Here is an 18487-nt window from a genome sequence, read left to right on the forward strand (position 1 = left end):
TTAACAGAGTATATAGTATCACATTTACAACTTTACTATACAGTGCTTAAAGAATAAAAATTGTTGACTCATAGTGAAAAACAAAGTTGGAGTCATTCTTCCCTAATCATTCAAATGCCTATAAAGTGTTTCTCTACTGTTGTAAAACAGCAGTTATCACAAGGTTAGTAACAAAATCAACCACGTAAATATTTATTGCAGAACCACCATCATTCATTGGTCAGCAAGCTTTGTTCAGCTTTCTTCCATTCACTCCCTTTCCTAGGTTTCCTGCTTAATGCCACTGAACAAACATAATATATGCAAGTTTCAATCGAAATAAGGTAAACGGCCAGCTTCACTACATCAGAAAATACTGATATATGCACCTCAGTCCCAGAGAGACTCTATATGATAAATTCACAATTTTTTAAATGGTATTTCCATCATGTAAACTGATTCTTCCATCACTTCTTGGTAGAATAACTTCATAACTATAAATGAAAAGCACAATACTGTGAATGCCCTACAGGAGTAATTTATTTTTGTTAGTTGGTTTTCAGCTTATAAGGCTATCATTAGACTTTGACTGGTTAGCAGTGTCAAAGAAAGTATAATATTCATTAACAGCACCAAAAAATTTGTTAAACATCAAGAGTGAGCCACGAGAACAGAATAAATTGTCATCCTTGACAGTAAAGTAGTAATGTGATTAAAAATGTTAAAAGCAAACTCAGGTCCGTACTCTGGCCCCTATGGCTCAGTCACAACCCACCAAATGCCTCTACCTTGAGGTGTCATGCAGATGCGATACTGAAGGGCAGGAGCTGTATATTTCTCTCACAATTCTCGTCGGCTTTGTAGATCTTGGAGCTGCTACTTCTCACTCAAGTAGCTCCTCTATGTGCATCACAAGGCTGAGTGGACTTCATTCCAGTCCTCCTGCCATGGAAAAGTCCCTCACAGTACCAGAAATCAAACCTGGATCCTCCACATAGCAGCCAGACATGCTGGTCACAGGGCAGTGGAGGTGGACAAAAAATGTTAAACTTCAATAGTAAAAAAATTTATAGGGAATGAACCAGAAAAACATTAAAACTAAACTAAAAAACAGTGCCTATATAAATTAAATTAACAGTCCCAATACAGTAAAATTAGCATATGACAAGAGTGCTGAAGAATAGCTTGAAGAGGTATTACATACAGGAGATGATAGAGAAACAAGAATAAAATGCAGCACTGGCAATTGTAGCAACATAAGATATGAAGCACAAGGAATCAAAATAAATAAATAAACAGATATTGGAAAAATAGGGAATAAGGGAATAGAGAATTAACTGAAATTTAGAAGAGAGGAAGTATTAAGCTGTGTTTGGTCATTCAATATTAAATCAGGACTGTGGGCCAGATTGTTTGTTGATTTCCAAGGCTTCCAACAGATTAAGCTTTTGTCTTTGTTTTGTAAAGTGGAGGACATGGGACTAAGGCAGCACTCTTGTCACATACTAATTTTATTTTCTTGAGACTTAATTTAACTTATTACATACACACTGTTTTTTTTAAAAAAAGTTTAGTGTTATGTTTTTGGTTTGTTCCCTTTATATTTACTTACTGTTTAACATTTTTAATTGCATTACTACTGAACACAATGGTGACATTGCTCTGTGTTTGTACCTTTCTCTTGATGTGTAACACTTTTTTCAGTGTTGTTCACAATGATTGTTCTTTGACAACAGGAGTCAGTTAAAGCCTTTGTGTTGAGTACTCAGTTCATAGAGTTATGTTTCAAATCATCCAAGATTAAACCTGTGCATCGATTTTTCTATGCGTCACAACATACTTATTAATTCATCATTTCCTGAAATTATGAGTCTCATTTCAGCCACACAGAATGTCACGGAACTGTTAAGTACTAGTGCAAAGATTTTAGATATCGCCTCTGAAAATAGATCCAAAACTATTTGAATAATTTATTCTAATTTTTTACCCGTCTTAACCATTTACTGCTGTAAATAACATATTGTTAGCAATGATTATAGTGGTAGATGGCAAATCAACAATTCTCAGTGCTGTTGTACTGAGCATGTCGAAAGGAAATAAATCTTCAAATGAAGATTATGTCTGTTATTTACAGGATAAGTCTTCAAAATTTGATTCACACTTTTGTAGTATTAGTGTACTAATTTATTCCTGAAAAAGCTATAATGCATATAAATGTCTCAGTAAACATACAAAACATACATAGCAGTACCAATTCATGATACCCAAAATGTTTTCTAGCAGTATTCAATAAAAAGTCATTAAACTTTGTGCTACATCTGGCAGTTTATATGTTTGTATTACACCACAAATATCCTTGTCATTCACTCATCATAAGTGACTATACAGAAACAAACAAGTGACTGATGGAGATGTATTCCATATGTTCTGTTTCTCAATGAAGCATCATTCATAGCAAATGTATTCCGGCACTCAAATTATTTTCTTTATTTTTAGTGCATCCACTGTTGCTACTAAACATTGACACAGGACATAAGTCAAAGACCTCTTACTGACTTATCAGTACGCACAACAAGTGCTGCTTCTCATATTATCACCTGTCAGATAGGGTCTCCAGCAAAAAATCATTAGTAGAGTCCCAAGAAATACAATCTGCAAGAAATTTCAAATATTTTTCCATATGTCATACTTACATCTAACAATTTTAAATGAGTCCCTTGAATCCAAACTGCAAATATAAACAGACAGAAATGGCACGCAGTACACTATGAACACCTTTACCAATGCTACCAAAACGATACTCTAGTATTTCCATGCCTGTGCAATATGCTAGTTAAAATGACGTCCTTATGCGAGCTTATTTTCAGTGCACAAAACAAGCCATTCATAAAGATGAAGGAAGGTTTGAGTACATGATGGCTACTGGGAGTGCCTAATGTTTTTTCAGGTTGAGATAGCAAGATGGCATGCCCAGGATGTTGACATGCTACTTATCAACAGCTTTCATATGTTGAGAAAGCTTGACTTGTTGGAATGAGGCACATGGAAGCATCATACTGAAAGATTATACTGTAATGACAATAGAATGAGTGGTAGTGAGATGCACTCAGGAAGATATCAGGGCATGAAGAATAGGTACAGTTCCATCCAGGGCAACAAGATTGGTGGATTACGCACCTGGCTATGACGAAAAGATGAATGACAATATGACACCATCCACAGGTAACAGATACTTTCATGGTGTGTAGCAAGGGTCAACTATGACACTGAGCAGCATTCAGTGGTGTTCAGTGTTGAGTGTCACTTCTGTCTGAGGCAGAGTGATTGAGGCCAACGTATCCACAGTCAATTAGGTGAAAGGTCAAGTATCTCTCCAATTCCTGGAATAATGGTGTGTGGAGCTATTAGATATGATAACAGGACTTATTTACTAAATGTCCAACGCTCATCAGTGGAAAGTGGTAATCTCTGCTTTCATGGTCAGGATATCAGATGGGATATTGCAGTGAAGTAATGAAAGACAACACACTGCAGTTCATACCACAAACGCCTTGCGGAATATACAGATTCTTGACTGGTCTCCCCAGTCCCCTGATTTGTCACCTAGGGAGCACATAAGAGACATGAAGGGATGGCATATACAGTACTGGCCATTAAAATTGCTACACCACGAAGATGACATGCTACTGATGTGAAATTTAACCGACAGGAAGAAGATGCTGTGATATGCAAATGATTAGCTTTTCAGAGCATTCACACAAGGTTGACGCCGGTGGTGACACCTACACCGTGCTGACATGAGGAAAGTTTCCAACCGATTTCTCATACACAAACAGCATTTGACCAGCTTTGCCTGGTGAAACATTGTTGTGATGCCTCGTGTAAGGAGGAGAAATGTGTACCACCATGTTTACAAGTTTGATAAAGGTCGAATTGTAGCCTATTGCGATTAGGGTTTATCGTATCGCAACACTGCTGCTCCCGTTGGTCGAGATCTAATGACTGTTAGCAGAATGTGGAATCGGTGGGTTCAGGAGGGTAATTGCAGCCACGCCTCGATCCCGGGATGAACAGGTGGGGACGTTTGCATGACAACAACCATATGCATGAAGAGTTCAATGACATTTGCAGCAGCATGGACTATCAGCTCGGAGACCATGGCTGTGGCTACCCTTGACGCCGCATGACAGACAGGAGTGCCTGTGATGGTGTACTCAACAACAAACCTGGGTGCACGAATGGCAAAACGTCATTTTTCGCATGAATCCAGGTTCTGTTTACAGCATCATGATGGTCGCATCCGTGTTTGGCGACATCATGGTGAACGCACATTGGAAGCGTGTATTCGTCATCGCCATACTGGCGTATCACCCGGCATAATGGTATGGGGTGCCATTGGTTACACGTCTTTTTCGCATTGACGGCACTTTGAACAGTGGACGTTACGTTTCAGATGTGTTACGACCCGTGGCTCTACCCTTCATTCGATCTCTGCGAAACCCTACATTTCAGCAGGATAATGCACGACCGCATGTTGCAGGTCCTGTACGGGCCTTTCTGGATACAGAAAATGTTCGACTGCTGCCCTGGCCAGCACATTCTCCAGATATCTCACCAATTGAAAAAGTTTGGCCAATGGTGGCCGAGCAACTGGCTCGTCACAATACGCCAGCCACTACTCTTGGTGAACTGTGGTATCGTGTTGAAGCTGCATGGGCAGCTGTACCTGCACACACCATCCAGGCTCTGTTTGACTCAATGCCCAGGCGTATCAAGGCCGTTATTATGGCCAGAGGTGGTTGTTCTGGGTACTGACTTCTCAGGATCTCTGCACCGAAACTGTGTGAAAATGTAATCACATGTCAATTCTAGTACATTTGTCCGATGAATACCCGTTTATCATCTGCATTTCTTCTTGGTGTAGCAATTTTAATAGCCAGTAGTGTATTTTCATACCGGCATCCAGTTAGCAATCTTCATGAATTGGCACAGCACATTTCAGACATAGCATAAAATTTCTCAAGACGTTTCATCATACTCCTAAGGAATACTTGAAGAGAGTCCTGTTTTTAAAAATTGGCAGTTCTGCAGTTACATAGATATGGAAGAAGGAATTGCCCATAAGCTTGATGAAGAAATAAAAAAATTGCCTGAACTGACACGAATGCCCCATTCTTCTGGATTAAAGTTCACATGTGCATGCTCTCACAGGCTCTTCTTCCTGCAACGATTAAGACAATGTGTACTAACTGCCAGAGCTTACAGTATTGCAAGTCGAGTACACAACTGGGCAAATGATATTCGTGTTGAACGAGCTCGAGACTCCCCAATACACCACAAAACTTGATTCAACAGCATGGGCTCCTATAACAGTCACGTGACGTTTGGCTCGCACAGTGACACTGCAAGCAACTACGAACAAACCTCAAAAACAAGTTGCAGCTCCGCTTGAAATCTGATAATTTCGTCGGACACAGAAGGAAATACTATTAAGTCATACCAGCTCCCAAACTTCTATTGTATTTACGCTAATTTGCACGAAGATTTATCATACGGTGTGTATGGTACATAAACATTTATGGTAATTTGTTAGTAAAGCTCACATCCAAAGGCAAAAGTGTTGTCCATCAAAAACATTACATAATGTTTTAATTGGTTGTCAGTTCGCAAATATGCATTTCGATTCCTGATCACATACTAGAATGAAGTACAAGAAAACTACCAGTTACTGATTTGTTTCACATCATTTCAACAAAAGAATAATTCAAATGATTTATGGAATCTGTGACTAACTAACTAATCAGACTGAAAACAAGATGGTAACGTTGAGGTGAAACAAGGAGAAAAATGAAGCAAGAATTGAATGGCTAATAAACCACATACGTCACTTTAAAATGGCTGTAACTGCGATCGCGATTTAAATTTTAGTGGCGTGATCAGTCGTGGAGTAGTATCAGCATATATCGCTCGGTCGTGGATGAGGCCCATGCTTTCGTTGCAGGGCCCGTATATCTCGTTGGGCCCGATCGTGGGCGAATGAATGCTCGAGAAAGTGAATCGTGATACGCATATTCCTTATTCATTTATTTGTTGCTGTTTACAGATGACATGCTCCATTAAAAGATATTGCAGTCTACGGTACAAAATTAATTTTGTTATTTAAATCCACAGCACACGAACAGCCCTTGGGAACGACGCGGGGACAGAACCAGTAGAAGTCGAAAGCTCGAGCAAAGCCCGAGATTTCTAGGGTTGTGACGTCAACTGCTAGAGCTGTCGGAGTCGCGCTCAAGCCCAGCACCGGCAGCTGTATAATTGCACTTCGCGCGCGGCCAGTTCTCTACAGCGCCACGGCTGGTAGCGGGCCCCACCCACCGTAGCCTTAGCGCACCTCTATAAATAATCGGCGGCAGTCGACTAAAGCTGTCAATTTGTGGCCACACCGCGAGAACCTGGAACGCCGTGCGCGATGTTTGTCTCCCAGGCTAAAAATTTTCTACCGCAATAACTCGACTTGCGCGTACGCAACATCTTCAAACAACAATGAAGAGCTCGACAGAGATGGCGGCTCCGGCAGATGACAATCCCAAGCATTCCTCATTGTTATGCCCTCCTCGTCTCTACCCTACAGAAGCCAACTTCAATGCTGAGTCAAAAATGTTAGCGCAGAAACTGAAGGTATTAGTCCAAATTTCGATCATGGGAGACGACGCCAACTAAAATTTATGAGCACCCGAGTGTTTCTCAAAATCCAGAGCCGGACGTGGGTTTGAACCGTCGCTCTCCATATTATGCAAAGCAGTGTAACGATGGAACACTTGCGTACACCTCTTGGTTTCAGAAACACCCAACACTGTATATATTACAAGTCGGAGACAAAATTGAATACGACACAGTACTACGTAAATTCCGAAAATGCGACTCTATCCCATTTACAGGCACACAATTAATTACCCCGACATTAGGAGAAGGCCAAGTTGGCAGTGATTACAAAAGCTAAAATTCTAAAAAGTTCTGTGTAACATGAATACTTGCAGGCGACTCGTCCACGTTCATAGGTTGAAAAAATAAATAAATGACTATTCGTCATGTAATTATTCGTATTGAATTACCAATCAAGAGCATGAATAAATCAGTAGCTTTCTATGGAATCTAAAACATTCTTTCGTTTCTGTCTTTCATCGATCCTATCACCATCAAAAAAGATTACTGTTCACTATCTATGCATTTTTATAAGCTGTAGACCATCTACTTCCGTTTCACCTGTCATCAGAAAAGTGAAACACTTCTTCGCCAAAACGTCTTCCACTACTTGCCCAACAGAAAACACGAAGATTACACATCATCTGACACTTTGTGCGCTGCATTTAGAGGTAGAAATCTGATGCATCTGGGCGAATCAGATTTTACAATGTTTTCCAATCACGATTAATGAATCGCGGGATCTCACATCCAGAAACTCCTGGATCCTTAATGCGCGTGTTAGTTTTTGAGTGCCACTTCTACACTGTGATCGCCTCTGCACAACTTAGTGCAGTGTCTTTTCCTTACCCTTCGACAGAGATATAATTGATATCACTCAAATATTTCTTTGCTACATCAGCTTAGCTACTTTGGAACTACAACTTGAAAATGTTACTCTGTATATGCTAAGTTTGACTGATTAGTATGCCGTTCATTATTATTAAAATATTTAATTTTCCACATGACTGTGAAAGCTGCTGGTGGTTGGCGCCTGCGCTATCGCCCGATGGTGAGAAGCCGACGAGCCACCAGTAATTCAATTCCACAGGTTGTGTACCTTGGAATCACGATCGCCCGATGGTGAGGCTGAATAGTCACCAGGAATTCAATTCCACAGGTGATGTACCGAGCCACCAGTAATTCAGTTCCACAGGTGGTGTACCTTGGAATCTGCAGTGAGTATCAATCTTTATAAATGTCATTCCAATTAACACTGAAGACATGCAAAATTGCTAAAAAATGTACAGCAACTAATTTCAACACCAGGTGATAACGAGACGAACGATTTTTGTAAAGCTGAGCGCCAAAGGATAGCCGATTCGTCCTCCACGCACTATCCCATCAAGCTCGTCGTAACACGTGCTAAGCCTATTATCACTGAGCAATAGAACAGAAATCTATATGCAAAAATCGCGATCACAGCGTTAACGAAACCTTTTAAGAGGCTTCCACAAACTCGAAGTGTTTACTATTGCTCGCTATATATGAAGGCAAGAAAGAAACTGTCAAGCCGTGGAATGGATTTAGGCTGCGACTTTCTGGGTACTGTAGCGTACAGCCTAAGATATGGCCTCGTTTCAGTCGAAATTCAATACCTAGAGTTAAAACAGTAAAAATAAGACATCGCATTACTCAGGTTCGTGACCAAGTACATTCTCATGTACTTACGAGGACAGAACAAGTAGAGAAATTCAGATTTCTAAGGACGCATATGGACAGTCATTTCCGCTAACCAACCATGAGTGCCACAAAAGGGTGCAGGAGGAGGGGGGGGGGGAGGAAGGGGGGAGACAATGACAATAATAATAATAATAATAGCTTACCCGCCGGCCGGAGTGGCCGAGCGGTTCTAGGTGCTACAGTCTGGAACCGCGCGACAGCTATGGTCGCAGGTTCGAATCCTGCCTCGGGCATGGATGTGTGTGATGTCCTTAGGTTAGTTAGGTTTAAGTAGTTCTAAGTTCTAGGGGACTGATGACCTCAGAAGTTAAGTCCCATAGTGCTCAGAGCCATTTGAACCATTTCAATAACTTACTATGAAATTTCTACAAACACCGCACAGTAGTTCACGAATTACAGATGAAGATCTATGCACACGGCACTTATATAAAGTACTAAAACAGGTACATCTTCGAATAGTGTAGGGCACAGAGAATGAAGTGTGAATAATATCTCACTGCCATGTCGGGTAATATTTCGCTGATTATGAATACACTACCGATGTATGAAAATATTCGCTATATGCATCACTGAATAGAGCCGAGACTGTGCTACTTTTCCTTCTGTAATCAAAAACGTGTGGAACACGGAGATGTGCTTTTTTCAGATGGCTAATTTTCTACAGCCTTAACTCGAAAGAGTGTCTTCGAAAAATAAGACGCACTGTGTTGCTGTTTGTCCTCACTAATGAAAACCACACCACAATTTAGCGACAAGCAGCACGTCTGTGGAATATTTGTGTGGCACCAGTACAACAGAGAAAGACGATTCACTGTTAAGACACACACCGTCAAAACACCGACGTGCAGCGTAGCACGACAAGCTGCGACGTCGATGATTCAGCACAACACAATCACTCAATCACTGCTGCAACACTTCAGAATCACACGTGCGAGAGGGGTAGAGCGCTCAGGTGCAGGCACAGCTGAGAGCAGGCACAGACGGGCAGGCAGAGAGCGCGCGGGGACCGCCCACGCTGGCTTGTTTACCTAAAGGCGGCGGCGACGGAGCGCCAGAGCTGGCGCACGCCCACTGACCTGTTGCTGTTCTCGCGACCCATGCTCCCTGGGCGCAGGTTCTGCCGGCACTGAGCGCGCGCCCGTCGCGACGCCGACGCCTGCCGCCTCCGCGTGTGCGGGTGGGGGAGGAGGCGGAGGAGGGGGGAGCGTCGCCGGGGTAGGGGCCCCGCTCGGCCTTATTCAGCGCAGCCGTCCCATGTGTGGGACGGCGGCTGCGACGCCTAATATGGCGGCCGGCGCACACCGGCATTCCGCGACAAGACCCTTCGGCACTCATTCCGACGGGAGACGCCGCGGCTAACGCACGCCCGCCGGCACTAAACGAACTCACTTTACTTCACTTGCCAATGCCGCATGTTGGCAACCGCAGCTAATCCCGCTTCAGCAGCCGATCGCGTCGGTACTAGAACGGAGACAGAGATCGGTCCTATATCCGGAAGGACTGGAATTCAAATCCTTGGTTTGGTTATTCTGTGGTTTCGGTACTTCATTTCATGCAAATAACCGGGATATTCGGCTGAAGCTGATTTCCTTCCCAATTCCTATTAAATCCGAAATGACGCTCCGTCTCTTCCAGCTCTGTGTCGACGAGATGATAAAAATCCAGAATACCTTTTTTCCCTCGACCACCTCTCTCATTCCTTTACAATGATCTTTCAATTATGTGAAATTATTAAACTGTTGCAGTACCCTATTCACTGCCGCAGAGTGAGCCTGTTCCAATGCAAATAACTGAAAGGATATTCGTAATTTGCATTTGGACAGAAAGTAGGGAGGGCAAATATCAGCGTTCCGTTCCCGACCACCGGACTACATTTCTGGGTCACTGATTAAATCCCAAGCCCCTCGGCTGTTTCGAATAAAGCGAGGGCATGCAGTGTTGTTGATAGTGATTTGTTCGTCGCACAGGAGCAGAAACCATGACAAACCATATGATGTTCTTCCAGAGAAACATCTTACGTCCTTTCTAATATAGCTTCAAATTTTTTAAACACGCAGTAATAGATTTCACAGGATGTTTCTCTCGAGTCTCTTCTCTGACATCTCACGATGGGACAGACGTTAAGTCGTATACGGACCAAAGAAGTCTTGTCGGTAGGCCAAGAGAATGTTCCTAAACATACTGCACCAGTTTCCATCATCAGCACAAGTAAGACCAATCCAAACACCGCGTTTCGGATTACCTTCCCGGCTAATGACAAACATCATCAATGAGCGTGGAAGAGAATCAGGATATCATTCAAGATATAGGTATACACCAACAACAAAACTTAATGGTTCATATATTTATCACTCACGCCGGTGATTAAACACTTGCCACGTACATGTTTCTCTACAGTTCCTCACGTACGGCCGATATGCCAGTTATAATAGTACAAGACCACTGCACTACCGTGGTGCCCCAACTCTGATCGCCTCTATTTGGAGAGTATATATTATGTACCTATCTCCTCTCCATTTGTTAAACTACTTGATCACACTGAGAAAGTTCTAAACCTTACGATAATAAGTTACACTGCTATGTTTTCACGCGTGAATAACACATTGTTTTTCAGTACACTCATGGCCAAAGAAAAATCCTGCATTACAGAGGCGGCCATTCAATGAACCTCAGCATCTTGCCGTGACGTTTGCTCAGAGAACTGCAAGGTAGAGCACTGCGTGTTGACAGCTCAGTGTTCGAGTTCCGGCTTGATTCATTATTTCTAGCCGGTCCCAGAGCTTCAAAAAATTGTTTTTGTTCGGGAAATCTAGCACATTAAGCAGTAGCAGTTCACGCGTCTACTAACTAATCAACTACAATATCAGCACGGCACTACTGACTCCGTAAACCTGTAAATGGAAATCATTGCGTCCGGTTCTCAATGAAATATTGAAAATTCCCAATTTTTCATTGATCTTAATCTATGGAATTTCCACTTTCCAGTGATATATAACACACACACACACACACACACACACACACACACACACACACACACACACATATATATATATATATATATATATATATATATATATATATATTCTGGACTATTCATTCATTAAAAAAAAGAATTTAACAAAAAACACGGCAAGGGCATGACCATTTTCCAAGAATGTGGTGAACAGCTGAAGATTCGTCAGTTACTTAGGAGATAGGGATTTAAAAACTTTGAAAGCAGCTGTGAAAGCGAAGCCACATGGAGAGAATGTAACTATCACTAAACTGGAGTGCATAGTTCATGTATAAAAGCAAATGGGTATGAGGCTGCGAGGATTGAGAATTTCATACAAGGAGAGAAATTAGAAGATGGCAGAGGGTTAGATGGTAAGAATAGACTCAGAGAACCTATCATGGCCATCAGGCGAAATGTGATAAGTTGTATTACCAGTTTTGTTTCACTTCTCTTCAGCAGACGATAAACCTATTTATGGCCTATGGCCCCCAGAAAGCGATTCATGGTGCAAATACAACAAAAAACAGCAAAATGGTCAAAAATTTATTCACAAACCAGCTATATCTTTTCCCATAGTGGAGTTATTGAAAGAAACATTCACAGATTTGTCACATGTAAGATTACTGAAAAATGTCTTCATGGTTGCACCCAGAATCCTAAAGAATCCAGCAACAACGTAATACGAACCAGAATTCCCAAGATAGTGTTTGTGTCAATTGGTACACTGTATTGTGGTGTCTTTGATGCAGTGGCAACGTTTACTGAAGGAAATGTTGCAAGGTGTGAAGCCCCGAAAAAGACTGCTACCTGCTACAAACTGTTACTCGCTTCACAGTGAAACAAATGTTGAATTTACATAAAGAAAAGTGAGGGCACCTGATAGAGCTGTTAGAGACCTTGAAACAAGGACAAGACAATGCAGAGGAGCAGGTAAAGGACAGGAAGAGGATGAAGACAATCCATTTTAAGGAGCTGGGATGCACTGGCAACTTTAATGGCTGTTTCCCGTAAGTTGCATTTTTTAAGAATAAAGTGCACTTTCCCCCAGCTTTTACTTGCCAGAATGTGTTCAAAATTACAGGATATACTAATTTGAATATTGCGGATATTTTAACACAAAAGTTGTCCCATTTTGTAAATCTCAAAGAAATTAGAGCCTTGTCTATATAGATAATGTAGACAGATTATTAATGTTTACTTTTACAAAACTAATTATTATCTTAAAACTAATCACTATTTTCAGAACTATTCCTGTTAACGTGGTTAGAAATGTGTAAACTACAAGCCATGTTCTTTTTTTTTTTTTTTTTTTTTTTTTTTTTACAAAATTTTGTTCCCAATAGTTCCTGATAAAAAGTGCCTTTCAGATGAATAAATTTTATATTATTTAAGATAGGGATTACCAACCGGCTCAGACCCCATTAGAACACCATCATTCTGCTCAGACACAAATCTAGAAACAGCATTGAAAAATAAAACGCTGAAACTAAGGAGTTATCGAACACTGGGACTACAAAGAGAGGAGAAAGAGCACAGCAAGGGAAAAGCAAGCCGATAGTTGACGCGCGGTTACACTGTCTGCTGGTGAACTGCCTTGAGATCTGGCGCGCTTCCGCGCCCTCGGCTCAGCGGGAATGTGGCTGGCTCAGGCAAGACTTTTACGGAAGCCTGTCTCCTGGTGGGCGGACTTTTGGTGCGATTTCCGGCCGCTGTCTCCTACTGAGGTCGCGTCGCTGATGTTGCGAAAACGTCATCGCTTTGTTTTCAATGTTGTGTGTTTCCCCCTCCCCAACCACAATTAGATTGGAACGGGGCACGATTCATGGACAGGTCCGGGCTTAGGGCGCCAAGAGGAGAGGGAGCACCGACAGACCTCGATCGTCCCTTTTACAGACCTCGATCGTCCCTTTTATTTCGGCGGCCTTGGTCACAAAAGAAACGCGCTAAGTTGAAAACCTCGAAGACGAAGCCAGCAGCACTGTCGCTAGTGCAGCGTTTGACGCAGTGTAGAGTTCAGTTCCAGGGCGACTGTCGTGCCTGGTCGCAAATGCTGTACAGTTGCGTTTCTCACCGATCCGTGCACTAGGTGATATTATGCTGGTCGTCTGTTGTTATCACTGCCATGGTTAGCTATTAGTTTTGGGAAGCTGAAAGTGGAATTTTAAACAAGATTAACTGTGTTAACGAAACGTATAACTCATGGCGTAGTGGACCTGCAGCCGTAGTACTTCAACGTTATTGTGCCACAAATCGCAATGGAGAAACGAACTGAACGTCTCTAAATCACGTGTTCAAGACATTCTCCAGAACGCCTTGAAAAAGAGAAAAGTGTGAGCATAGTTTTTCTGCACAGGCTACCTCCAGAACAAAAACAAGGACACGTGGACGCCTACCGTGACTCGACTGAAATGAAAAACAAGGCCAATGATTTTCTGAAAAAATCATCACAGGTGACGAGACTTGTTATCAGTAGGCAAATACCACAAAACGACAAAGTGCAGATAGGGTCTTTCGGTCCGCCAAGAGCGAAGAACGTGCAAATGTGATGCGCCAATTGAACAACATCTCAAAGAAGAACTTCTCTGACAGTTTCACATAGTTGTATGAACGTTCTGTGCGAGAGAGTATTCAGAACACATGAAGCATTGAAACCACCATCTTAACTCTTCTCTATTTTTTTATTAACCAAGTCCAAAACTTTTTGACTGACTGGGTTACGAGATCGCTTAGTTCGGAGAAGTATGGCAAATGTTGGACGGTTTGTCAATACGATGCCATCGAGCTCTTTCCTGCACTAAAAAGAAATGATTCACGAAAGCATACACACAATCCAACAAAAGTGGTCACTATTCTCTTCCTCTTTCTTGACTATGCTGTCATTTCTTCTATCTAAATTACTGTCCACGTTTGATACGCAGTGACACCATCACTTCAATATGACTAGTGTGACATTCAATCTAATCACTAGGCAACAAAAGCTACCTCCCACTGTTGCTGCACTTTACCGACTGACACAAATGTGGAAGGAGCAGTCAGCATTGTCGTCAAGGTACAAATCGACTGCATTAGTAAAAATCGCTATCAAGTGACCGAGGTTACATTCATCATTTCATTGTCTGATCTACCACACGTCGAAAGTCGAGAAGCAATCACAGAACCCCACAGGAACGATTTGAAAAAGAAAAACCACGCTGTAGCATCTTACAAATAAGCAATCGACTGACTATTTGTATTAGTCGCTACACAGATATCAAACGCCACACCATTCCCACACACTAAAAAACAAAGGCACTTGGCTGTTTCCAAACGCTCCTGGTTATATACACAGCGAAATGTGTGAAATTGGATGTCCAACGCAACCTTTTTTTTTTCTCTCTCTCTGTCCAGAAGAGTTAAAAGACACGCAAGACAACAAAACTCACGTGTTTCATTAATTAGCTAGCTGCAGTGTAGTACAAACTTGCCGTCCTTGAAGTAGTCAGAAAGTTGGCGACAATAGATCTTTCTCGCACGATTTTTCTGTGGAACGGCGATTCATACTTACAAGGGAAACTTCCCATCGCACCCCCCTCAGATTTAGTGGTAAGATGGCACAGTGCCCAGTGGACAGCCTGACAAAAACTGAATACAGATCAAGCATGAAAACAGGAAGAAGGTGTGCTGGACTGTTAAAAAAGGCAAAACAGAAATAGTGAACGGTCCAAGCCTAATAAGTGCAGTATCGAGCAATGTGGAAGAGCCACGCCGCCGTGATTAAGTGGTTACGGTGTTAGACTGCAAAACGGATACACCGGATTCAGTACATCCTCGTGCCTTTTTTTTTTAATTCTATTTTTCCTCAGCATCATGAACTGACCGTCCGTCATTCAAATATTTGTTCTCTTCATGTAGTCTTCGCAGCTGTCATACTGGTTACAGAATATGAGTCATGTGGAAAAATACACCACCGTCGCAAGTAAATGTGACGAATAGAAAGAGCAGGCGGAATACCACATAGACGTCTCACAGAAATAAAAACAACAAATAAACGTTTGCAAACTATGTCACAACAAAGGAATTCAAGAGTCAAAACTTCCAGAACGGAACGCAACTTCAAAACCGTGTTAAAAATATATGTTTTGAGAGAGCACAGAGGAACTGTATGATTGTGAAACTGTTGCATTCATTTGTTGCGGCTTATGTGATAAGCTATTACGTTTCTATTATTTTCTTGGGAGTGGTAACAATCCCATTCATACCAACACCTAAATCTGGCAAGGAGGCATATCTCACTTACTAACCAGGCGTACAAGCTATATGTGTCGATGAGAGATTCTTATCATGAGACACACGTAGTCACTAATAACGTGTAAGACACACCAGACGTGTTTTCCGGAGGAGATTCGGTTGACTTGTCGCGTTGTCATCCTTCCTTACACCTCGTTGTTGCAAACAGGCATTACAGCACGACACATATACAAATCTGAATACACCGAACAACCGGAAAAAGACTGGCACGAAGGAGTTCTGAACACGGCTCGCCCGCTTGGCACCGTAATCACTTAACTACGACGCCATCGATTACTTACGCTGCACTATGCTGCACTTCCTCTGATTGGGCGGATCACTGTTTCTATCTTGCTTTTTTTTCCACAGTTCAGTGCACTTTCTTCCTGTTTTCATGCTTGATCTGTGTTCAGTTTTCGACGGGCTGTCCACTGCGCCCTCTTGCCAGTAAATCTGAGGGGTTGCGATAGGGAGTTCCCTTTGTTAGCCTGCGCTTTCCGGGGAATTTCTCCTCCAGATTGTCAATCGTTATGGTTCCGAATGTGTTGCCGAGCTGTCGTCGTGATCTTCAGTACCGTAGACAGGTAGGCTGGTTTGAGGCAGCTCTTCGCGCTAGTCTATCCTGTGCAAGCGTCGTGCGCTCTGCATGGCAACTACAACCTACATCCATTTGAACCTCCTTACTACACTCTGAGGTGACAAAAAGTAATGGGATGGCGATATGAACATATACAAATGGCATAATGTCGCGTATACAACGTATAAAAGCGTAGCACATTGACGAAGCCGTCATTAGAACTCAGGTGATTCATGTGAAAAGGTTTCTCACGAGATCATGGCCGCACGACGGCAATTAATGGACTCTGAACGTGGAATGGTAGTTGGAGCTAGATGCATGGGACATTCCGTTTCGGAAATCGTTATGGAATTCAATATTTCGCTATCCACAGTGTCAACAGTGTGTCTAGAATACTAAATTTCAAGTACTAGCTCTCACCATGGACAACGCAGTGATCGACGATCTTCACTTAACGACCGAGATCAGCGGCGTTCGCGTACAGTTGTCTGTGCTACCAGACAAGCAACATTGTCTGAAACAACAGTAGAAATGTGGAACGTACGATTAACATATCCGTTAGGACAGTGGAGCGAAATGTGGCTTTAATGGACTGTGGCAGCAGACCACTGACGCACCTGCAGTGCCTCTCCTAGGCTCATGACCATGTCGATTGGACCATTAACGACTGGTAAACCGTGCCCTGATCAAATGACTGCCGATTTCAGTTGGTAATAGCTGATGGTAGGGTTCGAGTATAGTATCCCACGAATCCATGGACCCAAGTTGTCAAGAAGGCGCTGTGCAAGCTGGTGGCAGTTGCATAAGGTGTGGGCTGTGTTTACACGGAATGAACTCGGTCCTCTGGTCCAACTGAACCGATCACTGATTGAAAATGGTTATGTTTGGCTGCTTGGAGAAGATTTGCAACCATTCACAGACTTCATGTTCCGAATAAAACGATGTCATGTCACCGGGCCACAATTGTTAGCGACTGGTTTGACGAAAATTTTGGACAATTCGGGCGAATGATATGGCCACCCAGATCGCCCGACATGAATATCATCGAATATTTGAGGGGACATCACCGAGAGGTCAGTTCGTGCACAAAGTCCTGCACCGACAACACTTCCGCAATTATCGACGGCTGTAGAGGCAGCATTGTTCAATATTTCTGCAGGATACTTCCAACAAATTGTTGAATCCATGGCAAGTCGAGTTACTGCACTACGCCGGGCAAAAGGGGGTCCGACACGATGTTAGGATGTACCGCTATCTCATGACTTTTGTCTCCTCCATTACCAAACTGAAGACTGCTTGGTGCTTCAGGATGTGACCTATTTAGCGATCACTTCTTTTAGTCCAGCGATGATAGAAATTTCTTTTTTCCCCAATAACAGTAATAAACGGTTGTCCAGTGATACCGCTGTCATTTCCCCACAGTTGTTACCCATGCGACATTCGAAAGTTTCCTAGTGGCAGACAGAGAAGCGGCAGAACGAGGAGGGGGCGGATGCCGCCCCCAGCCACATAACGCGGTGTCCGTCCTACGTGCACGAGCGGGCACGACTTGTACGGCAGCGGCAGGCGCCGTAGGCGGCGTGGTTGCGCGCGCTTTCCAAGGCCTGGCTGGTCCACTCCGCGCTTTTCCGCCGCCTGCCGAACTAGTTTACGGTCGAGCCCGCCGATCCGACAGCAGACTTATTCGCTGACGGCGTAAGCCATCTTCTGTCGCATCCGGCAAGCGTGTGTTTCGAAAACCTCGATTATCTGAAAGCGATCTCGCACTTTTTTTCACAATACATCCTAAGACCATGCAGCCAGGTAAATGGAGCATTTGTTTTTGGAGAGGATCCGCCTTAAACAAAACACAATTTTTCTTGTTCTTTTTATTTCCCAGACATTTTTCGTCGAAATAACTGCATCATCAGAGTTTTTTAGATTTTCTTTTTACGGCATGCTGTAGAATTCGTGGAATTTTATGTTATTTAATGCAGTTGTTTCGGAGGCCTCTACTGTGAAGATGATGTGGAAACTAGAAAAAGCGACGAACTGTAAATCAAAACAACTACATTAAATAACATAAAAAATCCAAGAATTCCACAGTATTTGGTAAGAAGATCAATAAGAAACAAAAACACGCTGGCGTCGCTGAAACTTTAGCGAAACTGGTCTAAGAAATAGAAAAAAAACTGTATTCTAATCAAGGCGGACACACTCCAAAAACAAATCTATTTGTAAGCAAACATGAGCACAAGAGCTTC

At 42.6% G+C, this 18487-nt stretch overlaps 1 protein-coding gene across 5 annotated transcripts in view; it reads right to left on the reverse strand.

Moving 5' to 3' along the window:
- The window catches only part of LOC126175859 (uncharacterized), a 616100-nt gene that overhangs the window by 21131 nt on the left and 576482 nt on the right, over positions 1 to 18487 (reverse strand). Inside the window, exon 1 of one of the 5 annotated variants that reach the window (XM_049922912.1) lies at positions 9480 to 9519. The exons of 3 other annotated variants lie outside the window; for them this stretch is intronic. In XM_049922912.1, the coding sequence (XP_049778869.1) occupies positions 9480 to 9502 (23 nt within the window). In that variant the 5' untranslated portion in view covers positions 9503 to 9519. Of the gene's footprint in view, positions 1 to 9431; positions 9520 to 18487 lie in introns of those variants that run through there. One more of the 5 variants, XM_049922902.1, reaches the window with a different exon arrangement.

Source organism: Schistocerca cancellata, chromosome 1, assembly GCF_023864275.1.
Source record: "Schistocerca cancellata isolate TAMUIC-IGC-003103 chromosome 1, iqSchCanc2.1, whole genome shotgun sequence".
In the NCBI taxonomy this organism is placed as follows: Eukaryota; Metazoa; Arthropoda; class Insecta; order Orthoptera; family Acrididae; genus Schistocerca; species Schistocerca cancellata.